The 19987-nt window shown below is 51.7% G+C and overlaps 2 protein-coding genes and 1 non-coding gene across 3 annotated transcripts; 1 reads left to right on the top strand and 2 right to left on the bottom strand.

The window, feature by feature from the left end:
- Nucleotides 1-1257: 1257 nt before the first annotated feature.
- Nucleotides 1258-7888, top strand: FNDC8 (fibronectin type III domain containing 8). Its single transcript, XM_061176561.1, has 4 exons — nucleotides 1258-1466; nucleotides 4747-5113; nucleotides 6945-7181; nucleotides 7736-7888. Exons 1-4 carry the CDS (start codon nucleotides 1258-1260, stop codon nucleotides 7886-7888), a joined length of 966 nt encoding a protein of 321 aa, XP_061032544.1.
- Nucleotides 7889-9486: 1598 nt separating this feature from the next.
- On the bottom strand, nucleotides 9487-18096 carry NLE1 (notchless homolog 1). The gene is made up of 13 exons (XM_061176114.1): nucleotides 18048-18096; nucleotides 17768-17911; nucleotides 16539-16756; nucleotides 15857-15936; nucleotides 14950-15026; nucleotides 14675-14772; nucleotides 14128-14320; nucleotides 13514-13649; nucleotides 13321-13367; nucleotides 12259-12461; nucleotides 10553-10712; nucleotides 10376-10446; nucleotides 9487-9830 (listed from the first exon to the last, which is right to left on the bottom strand). The coding sequence occupies exons 1-13, from the start codon at nucleotides 18072-18074 to the stop codon at nucleotides 9818-9820; spliced, it is 1467 nt and encodes a 488-aa protein (XP_061032097.1). The 5' UTR covers nucleotides 18075-18096; the 3' UTR covers nucleotides 9487-9817.
- On the bottom strand, nucleotides 12943-13016 carry TRNAK-CUU (transfer RNA lysine (anticodon CUU)). Its single transcript has one exon. It is a non-coding gene; the product is annotated as a tRNA-Lys (tRNA).
- Nucleotides 18097-19987: the final 1891 nt, after the last annotated feature.

Consider the following 19987-nt stretch of genomic DNA (forward strand, 5'->3'; position numbering starts at 1 on the left):
GGCATCTGCTTCTCTATTTTCCAAATAAAAGAATTTGTAAATGAAAGACAACGAAAACCCTGAGTATATAGAACACACACACACACAAAAAATAATTTGGAATTTTTAAATGTCCTTTGCTTGACCTCATCCTCTGGAAGAAAGAAAACAACTTTACAGGGTTATCTCCTCACAATCCAGTAAGGTAGGTGCTATGTTTATTCCTATTTTACAGATGAGGAAACTGAGGTGCAAAGAGGTGAAGTCATTTGCCAAAGGTTTCACAGCCTGTAAGGGCAGAGCTGGACTTAGAGTGGACAAAACCACATGTAGGCGCAAAGCTAGTGCTGTTTTAACAGCACCCCCGTCCCCACCCCCCGAAGTATGTTTTCCTACTATGACATGGTTTTTTTTAATTTTTAAAAAATATTTATTTATTTATTTTATATTTAGGCTGCACCGGGTCTTAGTTGCACCACGCAGGATCTTCGTTGAGGCATGTGGGATATAGTTCCCTGACCAGGGATTGAACCTGGACCCCCTGCATTGGGAGCATAGAGTCTTAGCCACTGGAACACCAGGGAAGTCCCCCTACTGTGACATGGTTTCCTTGAGAAAAAGAAACAACACAATGTCTGGCCCATTTCTGTATGCCTCTGCAGCACCCACCATTGTCACTCAACACATGAAGACACTTGGGGTGAGGGTGTGGCAGAATTTAGAATTCCAGCAGTAAAACCTGGGTATATGTGAGCTATGAACCTCATGAACCATCCGGGCTTTCCCTGTGCCTACACAACTGGACGAAGGGGGTTTGCTGCCTAGGATTTCTGGATATAGAGTCTCAGGATTCTATAGACAAAGTCCCCCACTCCCAGAGGCCCAGTCCAGTACTGCCTGCCTGCCTCCATGCCCAGGTGCCTTTGTATCACCATCAATCTCCTCCTTCCTAGGGCAGGTCCGAAGGGCACCGGTGGTGAGCATTCTTAGATTTTCAGAGAAGGGCAGGGCTGCTGTAACCACAGAGCCTTAGCCCAAGGGGTGTTGTAGTCTCTTCCTTGGCTCTACCCACTCCTAACATTGGCCCTGGGCAGCAGCAGCCTCAGATCAAGGGGGAGGCTGGCCCCTAATTGTTACACTCTCTGACGATTATGAAGTCAGCTCATTGCACCCCCATCCCACCCAAACTAAGGGTGTGTCCTCTGCCTCCAGTTTCTCTCTGCTTCCTGTCAGCTTGGTTGTCCTGCATGGTGACGGCTGTGGTCCCAAACAAGGTAGATGGCATCAGAGACACTCTACAAAGTGGGAGATGGGGAGGAGACCATGCTGAAGAAGGAAACCCTCAACATTTTGAACACACTCAATCAAATGTCGAAGCCCTTTCCAAACCCCAAGTCTATGAACAGGACCGTCACTACCAAAGGACTCCCACTTTCCTCAAGGGGCAGTTTGGTTAACTCCTTGAAGGAAGATGCCATCAATCTACCGTAAGACACAAGTCTGGTCCTTTTCTCCTTTCTAAAACCGGACCTGGGGGGTGGGGGTGGGAAGAGGGGCTTGAAGAGGCAGTACTTCCTTGACTTATCACAGTCAAGACTCCCAGGGAAGAGCATGTGTGCAGGTTGCCTATGGAGTCCTGACCTCAGATCAGTTCCTGGAGGCATGCCGGCCTCCGCCTCCGGGAGGCCTTCCAGGATTAGTCAGAGATTTCCTGGCGGTGCTTGTCATCCTGCTTTGTCCTCATCACCCCCACACAGACCCCCTGCCCCCTCCACTCCCCATGGCTCCTTTGCCTCATCCTCCCTATTGTACGTTCACCTGCCTGGTTATGTGCCCCCAGTAGCCTGCCTGCCTTCAGATTGAGGTTTGCTGTTCCTCCTCAGTGATTCTGGGTTTCCTTTACTTCATTTCACAAAACTCTTTGAGCATTTAGGTATCTGGCCCAAGGTTAAGTTCTGAGAATGCAGAGCCAGAAAGCACAGTCTCTGCCTTCAAGGAGCTCCCAGCCTGGTGTGTGTGTGTGTGTGTGTGTGTGTGTGTGTGTGTGTGTGTGTTGGGGGGCTATCAGGCAAGAATTGAGACTATTACAGCATGGTCTGCACTATGACGGGACAACTGGAGAAACCAGAGGAGGCTTAGTGTAGCTTGGGAGGGGGTGAAGTTAAGGGAGGCTTCATGGAGGAGGTGACTCTCATAGGAAGGGAAGGAATTAGCCAGTGGAGGGATGGTGGTGTGGGTTGATGCGGACTGAGGGAACTGTGCCGGGAAGTTTCATGGGTGTGTGACCTGGGCAGTCACACACAGCCCGACACTTAGAAGTGCCCTGTGCTTAGTTTAATGCTCAGATGTCACTGTCTTGAAATTAATAATTTCTGAAGAAGGGGTCCTGATTGTATGAAAGAGACATGGTGTCCACTCCCTAAGGGACCTGTAAGTAAGCAGGTATGGCTAAAGTGATGGATGCTTGTAGGAAACTTCCTGGTATGGGGCAAAAGTCTTGGGCTAGGAGCCCAAGTTTAAATCCACGTTCTACCACTTAGATATAGGGCCATAGACAAGTTAAATAAGATCAGGGACCCTCGGTCCCTCATTTGTAAAATGGGGCCAACACCATCCAGCAGGACTGCTGTGAAGATCACTAAGGCTGCCTTCCATGCCCCTTCAGCACTGGTGTTTCCAGTCAGTAAGTCTAAAATAGAGATTAGTTAGGACAATCTATAGTAAAACTGACATCCATACCCAGACTCTTCAGCCTATAAAGGGCCTTGGTTGGGGAATCATCCATTCCAAGCATCCACCAAGGGCTAACATAGGAGGTATGGGCTGATCAGGATTTCTCAGGGGGAGGTTGATGGGGCTGGAACTCAAGGAGGAAAAATTTGGCCTTGATCAACCAACCATGAAGCTGGAGGCTATCCTGGCATAAGGGATGTAGGGGTGTGTGTAGGTTGCTGGATCTGGCTAGAGCAGCCCGGGGAGAAGGGGGATGAAGCAGTGGAGGGGAGCCAGAAAGCACCAGGAGAAGATGGGAGCTGTGTAGCATAGGGCCCAGGAGATCTGGGTTCTGGTTCCAACTCTGCCATGGACTCACCCTGTGACCTCGGTCAAGGTGCTTGGTCCCCAAAGGCCTTGTGACCACTCTCTCTAGACAGGGTTCTTCAGACTGAGAGTTGTGACCCATGAATGGGTCAGGAGCTCATTCAGGTTGGTGGAGACCAGTATTACAAAAATGAAATAAAATAGAATTGAAAATTTCAAAGCACATCACACACAGAGTAAGGATTGGTTTGTGAAACATTTTAGTTACATGTGTATGTATGAGTATACTAGCTTGCCAAGAAATATGTATTTCTTAACTTCGGCTTAAGAGAAAAAAAAGATTTGAAAGCCAAATGTTTTGGATTCTGTACTTCATCAGCAAAACCTTTTAAAGAGTGGGGAAACATGTACAAGGTTTTTCTTTGTAATAGCAAAGAATTGGTAAGAAAGAATACAAATATCCATGTAATAGAAAACATACAGCGGTTAAAATGATTGAACCAGAGCAGATTAATCTAAAATATACAATGTTTTAAGTAAAAAACAGCAAGCTGCAAATGGGTATGTACTGAATGACACCATTTATTTATATAAAGTTTAAAAATATGCAAACTAATAACATATGAATGTAACAAACCTATAAAGACACATGGGGAATAATAAATACAAAATTTTAAATTTACTGCACAAGCTACCTCTGAGTGGGAGGATGAGGAGAGAGGTGGGGGAGTGAAGTATACAGGGCCCTTTAACTACACTGATAAAGATTTAGTTCTGAGCTGGATGGTGGCTAAATGGAAGCTTAATATATTATAGTATGTTCATTTCCAGTTTTATTGAGACACAATTGAATTTTAACAATGCATTAGTTTAAGGTGTACAACATGATTTGATAATTGTATATATTGTTAAATCATTACCCTAATAAGCGTAGTTAACATCCATCACCACAGAGTTACAAATTTTTTGTGTGTGTGATGAGAACTCTTAAGATCTAATCTCTTAGCAACTTTCAAATATACAATACAATATTGTTAATTATAGCCACCATTTTGTACATTACATCCCCATTAATATATTACTCTTGATATCTTGGAGTGTGTCTAAAAACTTCCATAATTTAAAAAATTTAGAATGGAAGAAAAAAGTTTTTGAGCATTCATCCCAATATATGTATATTTATCTGTACTGTTAATTTTTACATGCTATATATTAATAAATATTGTTAAATATTATAAAACCTAAGTAAATAAATTAGTAATTACATAATAAGCAATAGTAAATAAATATTAATAAAACTTGATTTATTATTTTTCTTTTAGATACTTTTAGATATTTTTCCATATCCCGGTAGATCATTGTGGTCATTCCCTGGGGTGTTTGCACCCCACTTTGGAGGAAGGACTTAAAGTTTCAGCAGTGTTTCTAAAAATGTGGTTCTCAGAACGCTTGCATCAGAATCATCTGAAGATCTTATTAAAGATGCTTTAGCAGCTTCCCCAGTCCCATTCCAACTGGGGACCGGGGACCAGGAATATGCATTTTTCACTAGTAAGTGCCCTCGTGAGTTTGATGCACTGCTGCAGAGCAAGAATGTTCTGAGCTGCTCAGAAGCAGCTGGGGGCTCTGGGTAAGTTGTGCCCAAGGCCTGCCCGCCAGGAGCTTCCAGGCAGCAGGGGCTGGGGTGGCCTCCTTCGTCTGTCTCACCTGTCTCCCCTCCCACTCCAGGAAGCAGATGCCAATGGAGGATTCTGAGTGCAGCTCCGATGACACCAGCATCTCCCCCATGTCATCCACTTTGTTGAATCCCATCAAATTGGCCGTGACCCAGCCCAATAGCAGCTTCTTTGCAGGGATGCTGGAGGGCGAGCTGAACAAACTCAGCTTCTCCTCGATGGGCAAGAGTACAGAAAAGGGGGACCTGGCCCTCTGCCCCCAATCTAAGTCCCAAATAGCCCCTGGTGGCCTGCTGGACCTTGACAACCCTGAGGTGGACACAGATACCTCCTCAACGCCCTCAGAGTCCTCTGTGGTCCTGGATGTGCCGGAGGCGCCCTTCATCTGTGAACATACGGTCAGCGATTCCACGGCTGTGGTACGTTTTCCCCTTCTTGTGCATTTGGCAAAGGCTTAGTGGCTGCCCCCGACGTGCCAGGCACTGAGCTGAGCTCACTGGGGAGTGTGAAGATGCCTGCATCCCGACCTCAAGAACTCCAGCACAAGCTAGAGAGGGCTCAATGCTGTAGGAAAAGTTCAGATCAAGTGCCAATAGGGATTCAGAGGGAAAGAAATACTACTTCCAGGTGCAGAAATAAGCTTTGGTGGCATTTAGTAACATTTGAGCTGGGACACAGAGGTCGGATTTAAACATCTAGAGATGGGGAAAGGCATTCCGTGGAAGGCTGACACTAGCAGAGGCTCACAGGTGGGAAAGTATGGAAGGAAACACCTAGGTCCAATCCAGGGCTTCTCATACTTTCCTGTGCCTGCGGATCTGATCATCTGGTTACCGATAAGATTCCTGGGCTTCATCCCTAGAGGTTCTGATTCAGTAGGTCTAGGGTGGGGCCTGAGACTCTGCACCGCTAACAAATTCCCAGGTGGTGTTGATGGCCCATGAACCACATGTCGAGTAGCACTGTTCTAGATACAGGGAGAGAAGAGAGCAGGAGTTAGTCTGGGGTCACCCTCCAGAGGTCCTTTAACATTACGCTGCGTTATAGATTTTTCAGTAAGCAATAACGATTAGCTTTTTGTAAAGCTTTATATCAGGTGATAGATGCAATTTGAGCTATATTTTGGAAGATAAATCTGGAAGTCCCATTGTTGGATGGCCTAGAGCAGTGTTTCTCAGTGTGGTCCCTAGACCGCCAGTAGCATCAGCATCATAGGGAAACTTATTAGAAATTTAAATTCTCGCTTTCCCTACCCCCTGCTTGGGCGTCCTGAATCGGAAACTGGGGGCAGGGGCCAGTGGTCTGTGTTTTTGTTTTGTTTTGTTTTTTATAAATTTATTTATTTATTTAATTTTTGGCTGCGTTGGGTCTTCGTTGCTGCACTCAGGCTTTCTCTAGTTGCGGCGAGCGGGGGCTACTCTTCATTGCGGTGCGCGGGCTTCTCATTGCGGTGGCTTCTCTTGTTGCAGAGCACGGGCTCTAAGCACACGAGCTTCAGTAGTTGTGGCTCACGGGCTCTAGAGCGCAGGCTCAGTAGTTGTGGCGCACGGGCTTAGTTGCTCTGCAGCATGTGGGATCTTCCCAGACCAGGGATCGAACCCGTGTCCCCTGCATTGGCAGGCGGATTCTTAACCACTGTGCCACCAGGGAAGTCCCCAGCGGTCTTTGTTTTAACAAGTCCTCCGGGGTATTCTGATGCACACCAGAGTATGAGAACCACTAGCCTAGTTAGAGGAGAAACTGGAAATGGGAGACAAGACAGGTGACAGCAGGGCCAGGAATCTGCAGTGTTATAAAAGCTCTCTGAGATCCTGGCTTGGCAACCACTGTTGTACTACAAAGTGTATGGACTCTGGAGCTATTGGTTTGAACCTTGGCTCTGCCACTTAACTGCTGTGTGACCACGGGCCAGCTACTTGCTCTCTCTGAACCTGTAACCCCATCTGCAATGAGTGAGGTGGACGAGATGATGGCTAAGGTCCCTTTCAACTTAAACAGTCTAGAATATGGAGTAAGGGTACACTCTGAGGTTGTTGAGGTTGCCCAGGGAGAGTTGCTCATGCTTTGGGCTGGTGGGGCCATATTTAGCGTTGGGAGTGCCTAACACTTTCCATCAGCTCTACCTCAGCTCCAGCAGGAGCAGGGATGGGAGTGGGGTCTTCTGACCCACGTTGTGAGGGATGGCAGGGTGGTGAGGGGAGGCCAGGCCAGGCCAGGTCTGAGGAAGCCTCGGGGGTTCTCTTCCCCTAGATTTCCTGGACCTACGCCCCAGGCAAGCAGCAGGTCAGTTTCTACCAGGTCCTGTTGCAGGAGGTGGTCAGGAAAAATGATAGTGAGATGCCCAAGGCAAAGAATCGCCCATGGATCTTCAATAAGATCTTGGGCACCACCGTCAAGCTGATGGAACTGAAGCCTAACACGAGTTACTGCCTGACTGTCCGCGCAGCCAACATCGCTGGGGTGGGGCAGTGGTGCAAGCCCTACAAAGTGAGCCCTGGGAGAAGGCGGGCCCGAGGGGTGTGGACCAGGGGTTTTGGAGGTTGGGAACACCCCTATACCCCCACGACTCGTCCTCCTGCTGGCTTTCCTTCTCCCTGGGCAAATAAGCCTCAATTCCAGGCCACTCTCCTCTGGGAGGGTTCAGGGTTCAGCCACTTTGGGGCCCACTGGGAATGCAAATTGATCTTTTCATTCATCTCTAACGAAAGTCTCCCAAAGCCATTGGCTTCTGGATTCTTCAACTTAGTGTCAGTAATTGTGAGTGGGTCAGGAAGTCAAGGGCATTGAGGGTAAGAGAGGGAAGAGGCTAAAGCGGGACAAAGAAGGGAACAGCCTGGGGGTGGGCAGGAGAGGCCCCAGTAAAGACAGCACACAACTGGGGAGGCACAGATTGGAATCATGCCTCTTTGTTCCTGTTCCTGGTGTCAATGAATAGGTTGGTAAGGCTGTCGGAGACCCCATTTAGCAGACAAACGAGGGGGTGGCAGAGTCGAAGAGGTGAGCTCAGGGTCAGGAGTTCTGAGGACTTTGGTTTATTTCAGTTTGCAACTGTGGCTACAGACTTGAACAGCTTCCCCGAGAACAATCCCATCCAGATCACCGTGCGGCGCAGGGAACCCCAGCGGAAAACCATGTCCATCGGGTTGGAGGACATGCGGAGGCTAGAAGATCTGGAATACCTCTTTCCCTACTAAGGGGGAGGGTCCCAGGAAGCCCCTCACCTACCTTCAGCTTCGGCCTAGGGCCCTTAGGAACCGGAACCATGAAATGTACCAGCAGCACCAAGCCAGGGAACCGCTGACCATCCTGCTGGTCCCGGGCCTGGGGCCGAGGCCAGATGGGAGCTCCACTCACTTGGAGACACCGCAGGCCTGGCCAGGTCAGATCAGCCTTCACTGCCCGTAGCTGCTAGGCTTCCTTCCCCAGATCTGGGCTGGTCCAGGTCCCTCATTAAAACCTGCAGGTCACCCAGCACCTTGGAATTCTGTTTCATGCCGCCGACAGCCTCAGCTGGGCTGCTGCCACCCACCCTCCTGGCTTCTGCCAGGACCAAGAGTCCAGGTGGGTCAGGGGACGGGGTAATGAGATGACAACAACACCCTTTCCCCGTGGGAGGAGGAGATGGTCCTCAAAGATTAAAACACATACCAGGAAAAAGAGCAATGTTGGACAGAGGTAGCGACAGCCCACACACTGTCAGCCTCAGACTTGAGCTCTGGGGGACATGGTGCAAAGTGCACAAGCTTTGGGGGGAGGGTCTGATTTAATTCTGTCTCTTCCTGGATGTGAGGGTACAGGCAAACCATTTAAGCTTGGGCTCAATTTCCTCATCAAAAACATGGGGACGTGGTCTGACCCTTCCAGGTTTGGCTGTAGGGTTACTGTGAGGGTCACGTGAGAGCACAGCAGAACAGTGCCTGGCACCGAGTAGGACCTCAGACCCCGCTGCCTCCCTCGGCCCCTCACGCAGCCCCCCTGCAGAGACGGGCCAGGTAGAAGCCAAGAACCACAGCCAGGAGACAATTTAACAGCACAGATGGGGCGGGGGAGGGTGAGGAGGAACAAGATGTCAGAAGTGCCGTGGCCCCGAGCGGTCCATACAAGGATGGTTTGGAAGTCAACCTGAGTAGATGCACCTTGGTATTGGAAGAGAAAGTGGAGGCAAGACGCATGGAGGGCAAGATCTCGGCCAAAGGTTTGAGGATGTCCTGGTGGGGATTCCCTTCACTATGTGAGTCTTCACGGGGCAGAGAACCACCCTCCCCATTACACCACTCCCGCTTCCTCCAGAGCTCCCGCCACTGCACGGCCCGTTAGAGGGAACCCTCCGGGACAGCCGCCGCCCTCCTCTCTGTGCTGCGAGAGCCCAGCGGGGCTGTCTGAGGCCGAGGAAAGCACCCCAGAGCAGCACTGACCAGCACAAGTCCTTGTGATGGTCAAAGTGTCCTCCACCTGTGCTGTCCAAATCAGTAAGTAGCCCTGAGCTAGTGTGACAACTGCATTTCTAACTGGACCGAATTCTAGTTAATGCCAACAGTTTCGTGTGGCTGGTGCCACCAGAATGGACAACACAGCCTTACATCATCCTCTGGCCACTAACATACGGGCTTCAGCCCATCTCCCCAGCCTCAACTGGCCTCTCCCTCGTAGGCACGGTGAGAAGAGAGGAAAGGCAACTTCCTGATCAGCATGGTTTTGGTATAGCCCAGAGGGAGGGGCTAGACAAGCTGACCTAGCATAGTCCTCAGTAAAGCCCTGAGAACCTGGGACAAGAAATCATAACCCAAACACACAAAATATAAGTTATTTATTTGGTCACAGAATCTGGGGTCTGACCCTAAATAGACGGCATTTAGAAAAGGAGGCAGGGGCAGCAGTAAGGGCCAGTCATCGCTCGGCCTCCCCCGTGCTGGCACCAGCGAGCTACCAAGTGATGGCCAAGGGCTGAGCTCAGTGATAACCTCCCGCGACCTTCGACCTCCTGCTCTGGGGAGGGACGCCACTGGGGTCTGTCCTAGGACGGGAGGCCACGCTCATTCTCAAGGTCATCACCCCGGCCTTTGGTCTCCATCCGGGCAGGCAGCTGGCAGAGGCTGAGTCCAGGTGGGGGTCCTTGGGATTTCTCATCTCCTCCATCTGTGGAGGGAGGGAGGGAGCAGGATGGGGATGCACCTCGGGAGAGGGAGGCACCATACGATCCCAGGAGCCCACTAGGGGGAGAGCTTGTGGTCCCCCCTCAGTCTACTCCCCCAGCCCCGGCTACTGTCCCTGCTCCAGCCACCCGAACTTAGGCCAGGCGCCCGCCACTGCCTCGGTCAGGACCTCATCCAGGGGCCTGGCCCCTGCGATGCCCACCACGGCTGTCCAATGACAAACAGTGGCAATCCTTTACAAGCACACAACCCTCAGGTTCCAAAGTGTATTCACCTATCTTTGATCCTCCTGTCTCCTGTTAAGTCCCAGGAGACAGGTGAACCAAGCTCTCCACGACTGCACACTGAAAGGCAGAACAAGGATTTGAACTAGGTCACAGGACTCCAAAATCCAGGTGGTAAGAACTACCGCCTCACGCTGGAGGCTACCATCTCGGGACAGTGTGGACACCTGGAGAGCCCTTGGAACTTTACACCACAGGGGACGGTCACAAAGGGCAGGAGAGCCGCCACCTCCCCCAAACTCACATCCGGAGGCATTTGTCCTTTCCACCACTTGCCACTCTCTGGCCATCTGGACTCCAGTCGACAGCGTATACCTGAAGGGAGGAAGGGGAGGGGGACGGTGGCACGGTGAGGAGGGTGCGGGAGGAGGGCCAGGCCTCAATTCCCCCTCAACCACTTGCCCACGAGGGTCGGCCATACCTCATCTGCGTGGCCTGGCAGGTCTGTGACCAGCTTCTGGGCCTTCACATCCCACACCTTCAGTGTGCTGTCACTGCTGCCACTGATCAAGAGCCGGCTGTCAGCCGACCACGCAATCTGGTACACGGCAGCCACATGGCCACGCAGGGAGGCCAGGTACCTGGGCCAGGGGAAGGAAGATGAGGATGGATATGAGATCTTCAAACACGCCTGAAGGGTCCTCTATGCCCACAGCGGTGGTTCTCAACCTTGGCTGCGTGTCAGGATTACCTGGGAACTTTTACAAAATCTCACTGTCTGGTCCCCACCCCAGACCAATTTAATCTTTACCGGTCATTACGATGTTGTAAAACTTCTCCAAATGAGTTGCTTCTAGAATGTTTCTTGCCAGGCCTCCATACCTGCTCAACTTTGCAAGCCTCGGAATCCAATGCAGCCGTCTGCTTAGCCCATCTGCACGACACCACCCTCCCCCAACCACCCCAACAGGTGCCTGCTGACAGGTGGTATGGAGAAACAGTGGGCCAGGCCCACCTGGAACCTGGTCGGGACAGACTGGCTGTGTCTGCTGGTGCAAGTCGTTGGGCCTCTCTGAGACTCAGTTTCCTTATCTTAAAAAGAAACCAGGGCTTCCCTGGCGGTGCAGTGGTTAACAATCTGCCTGCCAATGCAGGGGACACGGGTTCGAGCCCTGGTCTGGGAAGAGCCCACATGCCGCAGAGCAACTAAGCCCACGCGCCACAACTACTGAGCCTGAGCTCTAGAGTCTGCGAGCCACAACTACTGAGCCTACGCGCCACAACTACTGAAGCCCGCGCGCCTAGAGCCGGTGGTCCGCAACAAGAGAAGCCACCGCGATGAGAAGCCCGCGCACTGCAACCGAGAGTAGCTCCCGCTCGCCACAACTAGAGAAAGCCTGCGTGCAGCAACGAAGACCCAACGCAGCCAAAAAAAAAAAAAAAAGAAACAAAAGAAACTGAATGATATATTTCACAGGGCTGTGGTGTGAAAATACACGGAGACTGACACATAGGTGCCCCTTCGGCCTCAACAAGGGCTTCCTTGCTCCTTTTCTCGCCCACGCCTCTGCCTCTCCTCCTAACTAACTGCAAGGGCACTGTGCCTCGTCATACCAGTGCTTCTCAGACTTGAAAGGTGACCTTAAAATGCAGGTCATCTGATCCCCAAGGTCTGGCATGGGGCCCAAGGTTCTGCATTTCCATCAAGCTCCCAGGTGATGCACTGCCTCACTTTGAGGAGGGCCAGATAAAGACTGGACCACAAACCTACACTTGTGCTGCATCCCCGGCCCTTGGCCAGCATTTTTTTTTTTTTTTTTGGCCATGCCATACGGCCTCCAGGATTTTAGCTCCCCGACCAGGGATCGCATCCCTGGCAGTGAGAGCACAGAATCCTAACCACTGGACCGCCAGGGAATTCCCTTGGCCAGCTTTAAGATCATTTCTCTCCCTAGATATGAAAGAAACTAGCATTTTCAGCGCCCACTGAGTGATGGTGCTAAACAGACCACCTCATTTAATCCTTGTAACAAAGCAGAGAGGTAGGGGGTCTGCACATTCAGAAGAGGAAACAAGAGGCTCAGAAAATCCAAACACTTGCCAGGGCCACACAGCTGGGAAGCGGCAGAGCCAAGCTCCTTCCGGAGGAAGAGCATCGCTCCTCCCCTCCCCACGCCCGCCACTCACTTGCCCGTCCTGCCATCCCACAGCTTGATGGACTTGTCAAAGGAGGCGCTGGCGATGATGCGCGAGTCCGCGGAGAAGAGCACCTGGTTGATGAGGGCCTGGTGCCCCGTCATCCGTGCCAGGGGCTTCTTGTCCTCCGCCGGGGACCACAGGAACAGGGTGAAGTCGTCTGAGCCAGACACCAGCCTCTCTGGGCCCTGGCCCTGGGGAGGCACAAAGCACACATGGTCTCAGAGAAGAGAGCCCGACCTCGGTAGCGAACACACCACTGACTGCTCAACACCAGCACGGGGTCCAGGACTGGAGAAAGGAGGCTGGTTACTTCCCCCGAAGGGAAACTTCATGCACACGGGACGGGACCATTTCTCTGACGTATAATTACATGAAGAAGCAAGGTACAGAGTGGTGTGTTAAAAAGGGGAAGGATTTTACATGTGGGCTTGTATACGCGTGTGTATCTGTACTGTGTGTAGTGTACACGTATACGTGTATGTGTATATATGACGTCTCTGGAAGGAGACACGAGACACTGGTAGCACTGGATGCTTCCAGAAAGCACGGATGAAGGTGCAACAGAGACGAGAGACTTTCCACCATCTAAAACGGCCCCTACTGCTTTGTGTTCTCTGCATTTAAAAAATTTTTTATTTTTTTGGCCATGCCGTGCAGCATGCAGGATCTTAGTTCCCCGACCAGGGATCGAACCCCGGGCCCTTGGCAGTAAGAGCGCCGAGTCCTAACCACTGGACCACCAGGGAATTCCCCTTTTTGTTTTCTTTGAACCTTAGACCATGTGAATGTGTTACTGAAACTAAATAAAATTTAAAAAGAGAGGTACCTGAGGATTGCAAATAAACAGATAAGCAAACAAAACAAAATGAAATAAAATGATCCCCAGCACATTATGGTTTTTAGGATTGTAAACTAGGATTATCAGGAACAACTTTCCGGAAGAGGTACGTTCTGAGCTGGGGCTAGAAGGGAGAAGGGCCTGAGCGTCTGCAGTATCTTGGGGACGAGGAGAAGAAGTGCGTAGAGCTGGCGGTGCTGGCAGATACTCACCCGCACGAGGCTGTAGCGGCTCAGAGCTCTCTCCTTTAACTCCTGCACTGTGTCCAGGTATCGAAGGAGAGAAGGAACAAGGCTGATGAGAAAATCCAACACAAAGAGCAAGTACCCCCCCGCAGCCTAGGTCCGCCTCTTGCATGTTAAGCTTGAGAACTGGCTCCTTCCCCTCCTCCTCCCGCTCACTCACAGGACCCTCGGAGGTCTTGGGCGTTAACTGAGGCCTCGGCTGGGTCAAAGGCCCCTGTGCGCAGGGCGTAGTCGGTGCTGAGGGCCATGGTGTTCACCCAGTGGCCATGGCCTTGCAAAGTCCGGCACAACACGCCCTAGGGCGAAGGGAGGCAGGTCAGACACACACAGAGCACTCCACCCCTGGGAACGCGCACCCCCAAATCAGCCCCAGAAGATGGGCACTGTGGGACTCTGAAGCAGGGCCCTCATTCACTGTGATCTGAATCAAATCACCCCTCCGGGCTCAAGTCTCTCCTCATTTGTAAAATAAGGGTACCAGCCCAGAGCACTGTTTCTGGAAATATGTTTCACAGAAGGGAAATGTCACAAAAAAGGGCTCTAGTCAAATAAGTTTGGGATACGGCAGGTTCGAGAAACCTAAATAGGCTTTCTACAGCAGGAAATTTCCAGAGCCTGACCATGCTAAGGGGTCCTGGAACCTCCGCTATAATGCAGCACCAAACCATAGGACCCCCGTTCCCGAAGCACTTCCCCAACCACCCAGGAAACAGTGGTCAACCTCCCTGGCCCAAGAGTTCCCCAGGCTGGTTCCGGGCCTCTCCCAGCTCTTACATCATTAGCCCTCCAGACTTTGATGGTGCGGTCCTGGGAGGCGGAGTAGAGAAGCCCGTCCCCTCCCCACCGGAGACAGGTGACTGACTGCGTGTGCCCAGTGAGGATGCGCTCACAGCGGCCCGCAGCCGTGTCCCAGACCCGCACGCTGCCGTCCTTGGAGCTGCTGGCCACGTAGCGGCACTCGGGGTTGCTGGAAAGAAAGGGAGACGTGCCCTCACTTCTGACCTGGCAATGCCTGTCTTCCAACACTGCCTCCCGATCCCCAGCGCGAAGACCAGGGATAATGTCTTGACAGCTTCCTGAACCCAAGATCTGGCTGCGCTGCAAGGTGGCTCTCAGGCCCCGTGATGAGCACCACCGCCCTCCCCCCGCCCCGCCCGCGCAACACAGGTGCAGAAGACCTTCCCCACTGCCTGCCACGCTGGCACTGCCAGTCAGACTGCCTACCTTGTCCCCCCACATAAGACTCCTCTGCACCAAGCAGGGGAGGGCTACGGCTTTGAAGCCCTGGCTCCACATTCACCCAGCTGTCAGTGTCACTCACGCATGGAGGGGCTCCCAGCTCAGGGCTGTGATCCACTTGCTGTGGCCGGCAAGGGTCCTGCCCACTTGCTTCCCTGTGCTTGGGTCCCACAGGAGAATCTGAAGGACAGCAGCTCATCGAAAATAACCCTCCCCACCCTTCCCCTGGTCCCACCAAGGGTCCCCCACCCATCGCCCCCACTCACCCCTCCCCGAAGACCCCAGAACCTGATTCTGACCCATCTCGCAGGAAGGGAGCCCCAGAATCCCTGCCTAATTACCCTGACCCCCATCTACCTGGCCATTCTTGCAGCCTGAAGCCAGCTTCTTGCCGTCTGGGGACCAGGATATGCTAAGGACCCAGTGTCTGTGTCCTAAGAAAGCAGTGGGGGAGAAAGGGGGACCACACCTGTCTTTATCCCCGTTGCCTAGCAATGCCTGGCACGCTGCAGAAACTCCTTAGCTAGCTGCTGAATAAATGAACAATTGAACAGAAGAGATGAGGCTTCCTAGGCAAAGGGAGAATCCTTCCCAAGTGCTAGGGCCGTGCATCTCGCCACACAGATAACACTGCCACTTTCTAGTAGCTCCTCATGTGCTACGTGATATAAAGTTCTTTCATACACATCAGTCCTACAATTCTCATGATAGCTCTAGAGCATGGGGCAAAGCAAGAAGTATCATCCCCATTCTCCAGGTGAGAAAACCGAAGCTTAGAAAGGAAGCAAGGCCTACCTACACGGTCACCCAGCTAGTGTGAGGTCCCCAGGCCAGCAGCATCAGCAATGCCTGGGAACTTGAAACGCAAATTTCAGGTCATACCCCAGACCTAAGGAGACAAAATTCTGGGGGTGGGACCCAGAAATCTATATTTTAACAAGCCCTCCAGGTGATTCTGATGCACGTTCAAGTTTGAGAACCACTATGGCAGAGACTGGATTTAAGCCTGGTTCTCCTTGCTACCAGGCAGTTAGCCCCTGCCCACAACCCCACGCTGACTCTTCCGTCCAGTCTGTGCTTGTTTGTAAGTGGCTGGCGGGGCTCAAGGGTAAGGTCTCTACCTAGGAACAGGCAGCCACTAACTGGATGTCAAGGGGCTGGAATGTGCTCTGGGCCTCCTCTCCTCCTCAGGAGCTAAAGAGCTGAGTGAATCAGCCACCCGCCACTGCGTTAAAACCCCCTAAGTGGGTAAGTGGGTACTGACCCTGGCATGTGAAATGTGGTGTCTCAGTGCTGAGATCCCAGAAGCGCACAGTAGTGTCTCCAGAGCCACTGGCCAGATACCTGGGGAAGAAGAGAGGCCACCTGACCTCTGCAGTGAGGACAAGGGGTGGGGCCCACCGGAAACACTGCACATGTACATTCCTGCTGCCTAGTCAATCATCTTCTGGGAACAGAATCTGGGACTGGAATTTTCTCTTCTGAGAAGGAGAAATATAACACCGATGCCATCTGGGAGAAGACCCCAGGAGGCCATTTCTCTCCTTGTCCTTTCTAAAAGGAATGGCCACAGTCATAACCAGATTTAAAGCTTCTTATTATCCTCATAGGATTGTGAGAAGCAAATAAACCCTATTTCTCAGGTGAACAACTAACTCAGAGAGAGGTTAAATGACTTGCCCAGGTCACATGGCTAAGAAGGGACAGAGGTGAGCTTGCAGCTCAGATCTCCTGAGGTCAAGTCTAGGAAGGGCTCTTCCAAGGCAGGTATCCTTGACCTTCGGGGACCAAACTCCACCGGGGAAGTCCCTTACTTGCAACCTGAGCCCAGAGCTTGGGTCTATGGTAGGCAGCTGGAGGCCCCATTGAGCATAACTTGGGGGTCCCCCCACCCCCGCCAGCAGCTGCACCCACTCTCTCCTCCATGACTCTGCAGCTGTCCTTACTTTCCTGTAGGGCTGAAGGCCACAGAAATGACTGCCTCGCTGTGACCCTCCAAGGAGCTGGTGCAGCGGGTCACAGCGCGAACCCTGAAGATAGCCTGTGGCTGGTAGACGATGTCAAGGACCTTCTCTGTCTCGACCGCCTGTGACTCCAGCGTCCTCCCCAGGGAGGAGGTGATCTCGGCATCATGGACATAGAAAGCCAGTGGCAGGGGATCCTCCTGGAGGACAACAGCAAAGAGAACCCCCCCGCCCCCATCAAAGGATGGGCAAGGCCGCCTCCACCAGGGACCCCCACCCTCCGTGAGCTGTGGGCAGGCAACGCTTCCTACTTTTCAAGCCACCCTGCTTGGGTTACCCCCATCATTCCCCATTCAGCAAGAACTTTTTAATCCTTGAAGAGTGACTGCAAGACACTTACACACCACTTCAAAATCCTTTATCTGAATCTCACAACCACCCTGGGAAGTAGGCATTAATACTGATAGGTGAAAAAAACTGAGGCTCAGAGCAACTAAGTGATTAGCGCAACGTCCTATTGCTAATGCCTAATTCAGGTTCTTCAGAAAGAAAACTAAAGTCCAGCATTAGGGTTAGTATATAGCATTATGCAGAGTTTTCTAAACCACCAGACCATGCTGCATAATGTGTAAGAAGCATCCAAGAAGCTGACTGAAAAAGGCAGACTCTCTGCTTCACCCCAGGGTCTGGTGTAGTAAGTCTTGGGTGGGGTCCAGGTATTGCATTTTTAAACAGCCTCCCACCCCTCAACAGAGGGCAGCATTCTGATAAACACCGGCTTAGGAGAGCATGAGTTTTGAATCTGACACTTGGCTTCCAACTCCCAATCTACCACCTACTGCGCAGCGCCATACAAATAATTGAATGATCCCAGGCAACACTGTAAAATGGGGATATTAATGACAATGGGAATATAATGAGGAGCTGTGACAAGGAATCACTGTTACGATGCACCCAATGCGTTCAAAACGCGGTCTCTCTCCGCAGGTGAACTCCCGATGGTGGGCGCGTAAAGCGCTCTCACACTGATCACATCTTCCGACCCTCCCCAAGGTAGACGGCACCGCCGGGTTGTTATCACCCCTGTGGGAGAGTGGTGGGGATGTACCCGAGACCTTCGGTCTCCTGATCCCCTACGTCCCCAACCAGGGCAGCGCCGCCCGTCCCCCGCCCGGCGGCGAAGACGCGGGGCCGCCGGGCCCGCCGCTCACCTGGGCCAGCAGCGCGTTGCACACGAGCTGCAGCTTGTCCGGGGTGATGTCCACGGGCACGTCGAACGGGGAGCCCAGCAGCTGCCCGCCCTCATCCTGGAACTGCACTAGCAGTCGCTGCACGTCGCGCGTCGCCGCCTCGTCCTGTGCGGACAAGCGCGGCGGGCGTCATGCACGCCGCCCGGACCGAAGGGCCCCCACTTCCGCCTCCCTCCGGCCTTGGGGACCCCGGCCCGAGCGCCCAGCCGCGGCGCCCTCGCCCCCACTCAGGCCCACCCACCGCCGCCACCGCCGCCACCGCCGCCATCCTGCGTCCCCACGTGGAGGGGAGAACTCCGGCGGGACGGAGCGCCGCCCCCGTGGTCCAGCGGTGCTGCAATCCGCCACATCGCCCTCTGGTGTTGCGGAGGGGAAGTGTCGCGCCGCGCCTGGCCTCAAATAAATGGATCAAATAAATTAATAATACTTGATGCGTACAGAAGCAAAAAATTCCTACAGTTTTCAACAGTGTAGAGCAATAACAACAATAATAATGATAATGATAACGATAGCAATGTATCAGGCATTGTTCTAAGTGCTTTACATATGTAACTCATTTAATCCTCACAACTCTTTTCACCCCATGTTACAGATGAGGAACTAAAGCAGAGTCGGACCAAGAGCGCTCTTACCGGAAACCTGGGATCTTCCTGTCAGCTCCTCTCTCTCTCTCTCTCTCTTTCTCTTTCTCTCTCTTTCTCGCTCTCTCGCTCTCCCCCCTGCATCCAGGGAGTCTCAGGCTCTGCCAGTGCTGCCTCATGAACCTATCTAGAATCTCTTCTCTCCATCTCCACTGCCACACTGTGCTCTGAGTCACCGTGGTCCCTGCAATAGCCTCTTCACTTGCCTCCCTGTCTCTACCCTGCCTCCTCCTGTGCGTTCTCCACACAGCAACCAGAGTGACGTTTCAAACCAAAAAATCTGGTCTGTTACTTTCTGTCCTAAAACCCTACAATGGCTCCCATTACAGGCAGGAAAAAATCAGACTCCTTATAATGGTCCACTCAGCCTTACCTCTCCAGCCACTCCTCTCACTTTAAGATCAAATCTTTCTGGCTATTTCTTAGTTCTTCCAAGTGCTTTTGCCCATGCTGTTTTCTGGAACTGGTACAGACTTGTGCACACACACACCCAATTCATACGTTGAAGCCCTAACCCCCAGTGTGACTGTATTTGGAGATAGACTCTATAAGGATGTAATAAAGGTTATGTGAGGTCATAAAGATGGCATCCAAATTTGATAGGACTGGTGTCCTTATAAGAAGAAGAGGAGAAACAACAGCTCTTGCGTGCTCTCCCCCCGCCGCCCCACACCTCTCTTTGCTGTCACACAGAGAGGAGGCTGTGTGAATACACCGCAGAAGGTGGCTGTCTACAAGCCAGGAAGTGAAGTTTCACCAGAAACCAACCCTAATGATGGCACCTTGATCTTAGGCTTCTAGCCTCCAGCATTGTGAGAATAAACATTTTTTGTTGTTGTTTAGGCCACCCAGTTGTGGTATTTTGCTATGGCAGCCTGAGCTGATGAATACATACTGGAACAGTTCCTCATTCTTCAGGTCTTGCCTTAAATATCCATTCAATCATTTAACAAAGGTCTCTGTCAGACACTGTTCTAGGAGCTCTACGTACATTAACTCATTCAATCATTTACTCAGGGAAACCTTCTCTGAAACAATGTCATGTTTCCTGATTTCAAAACACCTTGGTATTCTTCAGAAATCACAGATCCATGGAAGTCTTTCATCCATTCATTCAACAAATATTATTGAGCACCTACTACATACCATGCACTGTTGCAGACACTTGGGATATGTAAGTGAACAAAATAGACACAAATCCTTACCCCCATGAATGTTCTCTGCTTCCATAATCATTCACAGTTTCTGGCACATAGCAAATGCTTAAGAAATGCTTGTGGAATGAATTACCGAATCAGGATTTGAATCTAGGGTCCCTTGGATCTCTCTCTGCCAATGGCAGGATCCTTTACCATATTATGTCACTGCTACAGAGAGCCGCCCACAAAGGGGCCCGGGGTTGGGGACACCATGAGGGCAGGGAATTCACCCATCCATTCATTCGTTTATTCAGTCAACAAACATATATCAGGGCTGGATCTTGTGTCCAGCAGAGCAGTAGAACTTGTCCAAAGTCACAGAGCTGTGTTTTCAAGGTCAC

This window comes from Eubalaena glacialis, chromosome 19 (genome assembly GCF_028564815.1).
Source record: "Eubalaena glacialis isolate mEubGla1 chromosome 19, mEubGla1.1.hap2.+ XY, whole genome shotgun sequence".
Classification (NCBI taxonomy): Eukaryota; Metazoa; Chordata; class Mammalia; order Artiodactyla; family Balaenidae; genus Eubalaena; species Eubalaena glacialis.

Coding starts and splice junctions, on each gene's coding strand:
- FNDC8 (XM_061176561.1), top strand. CDS start 1,258: ATGGCATCAGAGACACTCTACAAAGTGGGAGATGGGGAGGAGACCATG. Junction 1,467..4,746: donor GAAGATGCCATCAATCTACC/GTAAGACACAAG, acceptor CTCCCACTCCAG/GAAGCAGATGCCAATGGAGG. Junction 7,182..7,735: donor AGTGGTGCAAGCCCTACAAA/GTGAGCCCTGGG, acceptor GGTTTATTTCAG/TTTGCAACTGTGGCTACAGA.
- NLE1 (XM_061176114.1), bottom strand. CDS start 18,074: ATGGCGGCGGTGGCGGCGGTGGCGGCG. Junction 14,321..14,674: donor AGCTGGGAGCCCCTCCATGC/GTGAGTGACACT, acceptor CTTTCTTTCCAG/CAACCCCGAGTGCCGCTACG. Junction 13,368..13,513: donor CCAAGACCTCCGAGGGTCCT/GTGAGTGAGCGG, acceptor ACCTGGACACAG/TGCAGGAGTTAAAGGAGAGA.